General features: G+C 42.1%; 1 protein-coding gene across 1 annotated transcript; it reads left to right on the forward strand.

Annotated features, from left to right (window-relative positions):
* The first annotated feature begins 617 nt into the window (after positions 1-617).
* map1lc3c (microtubule-associated protein 1 light chain 3 gamma) lies at positions 618-2,839 on the forward strand. The gene is made up of 4 exons (XM_034590680.1): positions 618-754; positions 830-885; positions 1,181-1,287; positions 2,516-2,839. Exons 1-4 carry the CDS (start codon positions 694-696, stop codon positions 2,676-2,678), a joined length of 387 nt encoding a protein of 128 aa, XP_034446571.1. The 5' UTR covers positions 618-693; the 3' UTR covers positions 2,679-2,839.
* Positions 2,840-7,259: the final 4,420 nt, after the last annotated feature.

A 7,259-nucleotide genomic window follows, 5' to 3' on the forward strand; every position in this document is an offset into this window, starting at 1 on the left:
AAGATCATCAGTGACTGTATATAAAGAGGATCAGTGACTGTATATAAAGATGATCAGTGACTGTATATAAAGATGATCAGTGTCTGTATATAAAGAGGATCACTGACTGTATATAAAGACCATCAGTGACTATATAAAGATGATCAGTGACTGTATATAAAGAGGATCAGTGACTGTATATAAAGAGGATCACTGACTGTATATAAAGATGATCAGTGACTGTATATAAAGATGATCGGTGACTGTATATAAAGACCATCAGTGACTGTATATAAAGACGATCAGTGACTGTATATAAAGACCATCAGTGACTGTATATAAAGACGATCAGTGACTGTATATAAAGATGATCAGTGACTGTATATAAAGATGATCGGTGACTGTATATAAAGACCATCAGTGACTGTATATAAAGATGATCAGTGACTGTATATAAAGATGATCAGTGACTGTATATAAAGATGATTTCTGTGTATAGTTTTGTTCATATCAGTATATTTGTGTTTATAGAAACTCCTCCTCTAACATTATTAAACGGATGATTGACGTTGTTCCTGCTCCACGTGTTAATCAGCTGATCATGTACAGCTGCTCCTCCTGCTCCTCCTCCTCCTCCTCGTGTATATAACAGCAGAGCGCGGGCAGCTGCTTCCATCACACACGCACGGACTCACACGCACGCACGCACGCACGATGCCTCCGTTAGAAAAGCCTCAGCTGCAGAACAAACCGTTCAAACTGCGGAAGAGCTTCGGTAAAAGTCTCTAAAAACCTTTTCATCACCTGATCCACTGACATGAAGTGACCACGTGTGTTGTTCTCTCCGCAGCCACCAGGAGGCAGGAGGTGGCGGGAATCAGAGCCAAGTTCCCCAATAAGATCCCGGTGAGTCTGAGCTGATCAAACTGTTACACGAGTTATAGACACGTGTCGAAGTTAACGTGTTAACGTGTCTCTCCTCTGACTAACCTCTGACTAACCTCTGCTGTCAGGGTGAGACCCCGGGGAGTCTCACTGATCAATTAGCTTAAGTTATAAAGTGTGTTGATGTGTTAACGTGTTGGTGTGTTAACCTGTTAACGTGTTGGTGTGTTAACCTGTTGATGTGTTGGTGTGTTAACCTGTTAACCTGTTGACGTGTTGATAAGGTGTCCCTCCTCTGACTAACCTCTGCTGGCAGGTCATCATCGAGCGGTTCGACAGAGAGAAGTTTCTTCCTCCTCTGGATAAAACCAAGTTCCTGGTTCCACACGAACTCAGCATGACGCAGTTCATCACCATCATCAGGTACCACTCAACGTGTGTGTGTGTGTGATAACATGCTAAGGTCAGAGGTGAGTTGTAAATAACTTAAAGGGTTAGTTCACAGAAAAATGCATCCGGACTATCTCCTCAGCACTATGATGGGGGGGGGGGTCAAGTCCAATGGAAGTAAATGTGACTGATTCTTGTTAACAAGGTAGGGTTTATATACATGTCACTGCTGATTGGCCAACACCTCAGACACACCCACCAAACAGGAAACCAAGCCGAAGCTCATGGACCATGTATAGAGGAGCATCATCTGTTACCATGGTGATTTACACAACGTTAGCTGGATAACTACACTTCATTCAACTTTAAATTCTCAATCAGAATCTTTTCTCTGAGCACATTGTTCTGTTTGTGTTGAGAGGTGTAGGGTTAAACACTAACCCCGATTTCAAATATTTGAATTAATAATTAGTTGGTTTTATACATTTAATACTTCACAAGTTTCTCCAACAAACAAGTGAAAATGAATCAAAAAAATTGTAAAACTACAAAATTTGATTTGTTGTGATAAGAAAAACGTACGACTTAAATGTGTGTTCATAGATGTGTATATAAAGTGTATTTCCCATAATGATTATTTAAACTTTAATTTAATTTTTAATTCTCCAATGTTGCATTGACGGAATGTCAAACACTGAAACTCTGAGTTCAAACTTTATTAATAATTCTCTGCAGTTGCGCTTCTCGCTTGTATAAAACCTATTGGCCATGTTTCTCTCTGGTAAACTGGTCATTGAAGACTTGTCATGTGACAACAATTACATTTTACAGTCGCTGGCAATGAAATGCTCGGGTCCCTTCTAGCAATGCTCAAAATAATACACAAGCAAAAAATAACATAGTAAATGGAATATAAAATGTATGAAAAAATTAAACCAAAGTATTAAAATATAAAACTCTAGACCCTAATGGCAGATTGGAGGAGTGCTTCGGTACCGTGTCAGACGAGAACGCTGCACAAGGTCGGGAACATTCAGACCAGAGGGGGCGCCAAAACATGTCGTCATAATGTGTCCATCGTAATCATTGATGTGTTAAGTTACAGGTTTAGTGATGAACATGTGAGGAACACGTCAGTGGTTCAGTTCATGTGTGAAAACTGCTTTATAATATCAGTAGTTTGAATGTAGTCTCGGCCGTGCTGCTTGCTGCTGCCGACCTGCTCGATACTGACCTGCCTTTGTATTCTGCCCCCCCGCAGGAACAGGATGGCTCTGCTGCCCACTCAGGCTTTTTACCTGCTGGTCAACAACAGCGGCCTGAGCAGCATGTCGCTCACCATGGCTCAGGTGTACAAAGACCACCAGGACGAGGACGGCTTCCTCTACATGACCTACGCCTCGCAGGAGATGTTTGGACACTGACGGACGGCTCCAGGTTTTATTCTGTGCTAAAGGCTGCCGGCCTCATATCTGCTGTAAATACCCAAAAGATTTTAATTTATTGTAATATTACTGTTCATGATGATTGTTTGTAATATTTTAACTAAAGTATGTGGCTCCAATAAATCTTAGTTGAAAACTGAGTCTGGTTCATCTGATCAGTTTGTTTCCACAAAATAAAAACAAACGATTTTTCCAACCAATGATAAAAGAGCTTGAAGAAACATGGACTCGTCAGATCAGACTGTTGAATGGAGCTGAGCTTGAGATTTCCAGCTTTCAACAATTCAAAATTAATATAAATGAACAAATGTGGAACATTTTCATGCAAACAAATTTGAGTTGCATGAATATATGAAACACTTTTATACCTACATCAAGACTGAGCCTGAAAACGTAAGACTTGTATTTGCAGTAGATAAATGTATTGAAATCAGGTCAGATATTAAAGTAAATTAATGGTTATTAGAACTAATCACATTACACACGCTGCATTTTCTAAGCATGATTATCATTCTTGATATTAACTGATTATATTAAGAGCGCATGATGCTGCCTTCACCTGGAGTGAAGTTTGAAATCCTACTCCCCTGTGACTTCCACCAGGGGGCAGGAGAGATCCACTGAATCTTCTGTCCTCCAGGTGAGTTAAATAAAGTTTTAATATTTGACTTCCCCAGGATGAATGACGTTATTCCAACATGTCTGTTTCTCTGTAGCTCACGTTTCTGCGCAGCTTTTTCTTGTTTGCTCGTCCTGGACTTTCAACTTTATTTTAACTTGTGGATGTGTGTGACCAATATGGCTTCATTAGCATTCAGGTGTGAACATGTCACACTCACAATCCTGTCGTGTGTGTGTGTGTGTGTGTGTAACATTTTCACTTGACGTCACTAAAATGTTCTAAATGACTGATTCTAAAATTTAGTTTCAAAGTAAAAGTCAGAGCTAAGTTTCTCAGACTGAAACCTTTTTGTTGCTGTGATGAGAAGCTAACGTTAGCGCTGTTAGCAGCAGAGGGTTAACGTGCATGTGGTCACATGTACAGTTTATTCTGACAAACTTTATTTTTATGTTCTACATCAAAACTGTTTTATCAGACGTCAGTAAAACTCATTAGTTTGATTCAACGTCAATCATTCAGTTCTAAGGTGAAGACAGGTTTCTGTTCGTAGTAACTCTCAAACCAATGTAACGAAGTCACAGACGTGTGAGCTCATTGGTCAGCACGGCACTGGGCGTGCTGACCTAAAAACCACTAACTGGGGCATGATGGGAAATGCAGAGAAACCGTGGGTGTGGCTGAAGTCGCCTCCTAAAATACACTAGAGGATCATAAACTGACGGCAGCCATGTTGAAGAACAAGCAGAACTGAGTGTGAACGTTTTAAATCGAAAACAAACGGACTGGCTTCAGTTTTGAGAGCGGCCATGTCGTCCATGTTTATTTTCTATGAGCTGGACGTTGTTCCTCCTGCAGCTCCGTCACCTCATCCTGTTTCCTCAGGTTCATCACGTCTGACGACCTTCAACAAACTTCAGCTGCAAAGTCAAACAGTAACAGACACTGTGTGTGGATTTGATCCAAACTCGGCAGAACATCATCTGTATAGAAATACGAAACAGAAACCATCTTTGACAAACATTTATGTCCCATCTGCTAACATGGAGAAGGAAGGGTTTAGGACCTATACCTCAGCAGATGATTTGGCTTCACTTCAGGTACAGACTTCGGACCCGCCCAGCTCGACCTGTTCAACATGTTTTAGTCTCTGACCTGCTTCCTGGTTTTTACATATAATTTCAGTTTTTAACTTTTACCTGCAGACGAACTTCCTTCTGTTTAGTTTCAGCTTCAGGGTTGAAGAGCGAAAGGCTGACAGGTTTGGAAACATTTAACTTCATTGTCCAGGAGGTGAAGCGGCACAATCGTGTCATAACCATCCTTCAGTGCGTCAGGTATTCTGTCCTCCCTCTTTGTCCCCTCCTGTCTCTGCTCTTGCTCCCGTCTGATGGCGAGCTGCACCTGAGCAACAGGATCCCTCTGAGAGAAGGCGGGTCGTCGCTTCACATGGTGTCAGATCTCGGCCATATTGAATCCGAGCGGGATCGGCAGTGTTGGTTTCAGTCCTTCCTTCAATAGCGGAGGGACAATGGGAGCAGGACAGGCGAGAGGCCCCGGGATCGCCGTGGTTACGCGAAGGCGAGACAGACGGAGCATTGAGGAGGACGAGACTCCGTCAGGAAGCAGCGGCGTCAGAAGCCAGAGGCTCAGGTTCAGAGAGAGAAGAGAAACGACTGCTGGTCGGTAACAGGAGACACGAAGCTATTGTGGATCGTGCAGCGTCTTTATGGAACAAACTGCTGCAGTGAGTCCGATCACATGACCTCAAAGAAACCTCAAATTGACTTCTGACCGGATTCTGATGACACACAGATGTGGCATAAACACAATCCTGTTCCGAGATTAACGTCCAATCACGGTTTTTAATGGGTTTGATTGACAGACGAGAGGAGAAGAAATCGCAGTCTGAAATCGAACACGTTACCAAACGTCCATCAATCAGGCAACTTATTTAATTTATTTCAGACGTGTAAAAGATGAAGGTGTTCTTCCGTTTAAATGTTTGTGTTTACAGGGAACCAGCAGAGAAGTGACTTCTTCTTCTTCTCTTCCTGTCATTGTCCTCCTCGGTTAAAAACAGAAACGTGTGAGTGAACAGACGAAGCTGCAGCGGAGCAGCAATGGCAGGAAATCCAGAATAAACAGTGGCTGTGTTGCTGAGTTTCAACCAACCATTTATCGTCCATCAGTGAGGTCATCGTCCGAACAGGAAGCGCCGCAGCGTGAACTGTTAGTCGTGACTGAGTTTGTGAACTGGACGATGAGTCATCAGGGTTAAAACGACATATCGCTGCGGTTTTTCTTTTTGTTTTCCTGATTCTTCCTTTCTAAAGGACGTCTTTTTGAAATAAGGTGAGCAGCCAACGACACGGACCGTTTGATTTCATCTTCACATTTCACTCTAAACCCTTCACTCACACTCAAACTATTCACTTGCACTCACATATTTTGTAGCTTGCACAGATTTCCTGCTCTTCAGCTTCAGCTCTTCTCCTCGTGCTCACATTGATTCTGTGACAGAAAACAATACGTGATCAGAGGAGAATTCAGAGAGCAGACGTTTCATACGAGCACAGAATGGGAGTGAGGAGAAGAGAAGGGCTGAAGCTCGGGAAATCTGAGCGTAAGCAACAAATATCTGAGCACAAACACAGTTTGAGCAAAAGCAGAGGCTGCTTGAGTGAGAGCACAGGGTTTAGAGTGAAAACGCCAAACATCTGAAGATGAAATCAACAAGCCCAGATCCCGCTCTTGAATAAAGAGAAGAAGAAAACTCACAGTTCATGAGACGCTCTAGACTGAGCTCTGCAGAGCTCAGGTGTTTTCAGTCAAATACAAACGTCAGCATGTTCGTTCTGATCCTCCGCTTCGTCTCAGGACTGAAACATGACGCAGGCTGATGTTAACAGCAACACAACAGCTTCCTGCCACCGTGAAGACCGAGAGGACGACGAGTCGGTTCTCCAATCGAGTGACGACAGTTTCATGATCAGTTTACAATGCAGCCGATGAATGTGCTTTATACTTTTATATATTTAAATATAAATAGGTTATATATAACAGCTCGCCCCCTTTAGCTGTTTGATAATTAACGTCTGTATGAGCAGATAATATAGTTTGTGATGCTCTCATTAAACTGTCAGTGTCCAACCACACAGATGTAGAGATATGTAGATATGTAGATGTATATAATCTGTAAAAAAACCCACGTTACTGTTTTATGTGTTTTCTCATCAACTGCTGTGATGAAATAAATCTGGCACAAATTGAAACCACATTTCCCATCAGGCCTCTTGTTCTCTGTCCCTCTTTGTTCTTAAGAGGATGGACTTTCTGTTTTCTGGATCTGTTCTTTAAAAGTTCAACCTCAGTTTGTGGCAGGGAACAGCGCCCTCTACCTGCTTGGTGCTCATGAGCAGTTCATTGGATTTCTGTTCAGAATCGAAGCCTCCAGACTTCCTCTGTTTACGAGATATCGAGACGTTGAAACGCCTTCATGAGTTTCTGATAATTACCCTGAGTTTCCTCATCGTCACTGTGTCCTGTTAATAGCTCACAGCTGTGTTAAACGTTAACTCCTGCAGGTCAACTGTGACCAACATCAAACTGCCGCCATGTTCTCTGGAAATCTGTCCACACATTACAACCTTGACCTGGATAAAAGGCGTTTACCCATAAGCCCCTGCTGTTGGCCTCGGCCCTGGTGTGAGCACAGTGGTGATCCGTCATGAGTCAGACACTGTAGGAATCAAAATAATGTTCAGTAGATAAAACAATTACTATCAAGTATCAATTAAAATAACATGAAATATACGTAAAAATATACATCCTAAATTATAGGTTTAAAAGCAGCAGTGGAAGAAAACATCAAGTTTTAAATGTGACACTTAAAGTTGAATTTCTCCTTAGCTAAGGTTGTTTCACACAATCTTATGTTG

The sequence above is a fragment of the Hippoglossus hippoglossus genome, chromosome 1 (genome assembly GCF_009819705.1).
Source record: "Hippoglossus hippoglossus isolate fHipHip1 chromosome 1, fHipHip1.pri, whole genome shotgun sequence".
In the NCBI taxonomy this organism is placed as follows: Eukaryota; Metazoa; Chordata; class Actinopteri; order Pleuronectiformes; family Pleuronectidae; genus Hippoglossus; species Hippoglossus hippoglossus.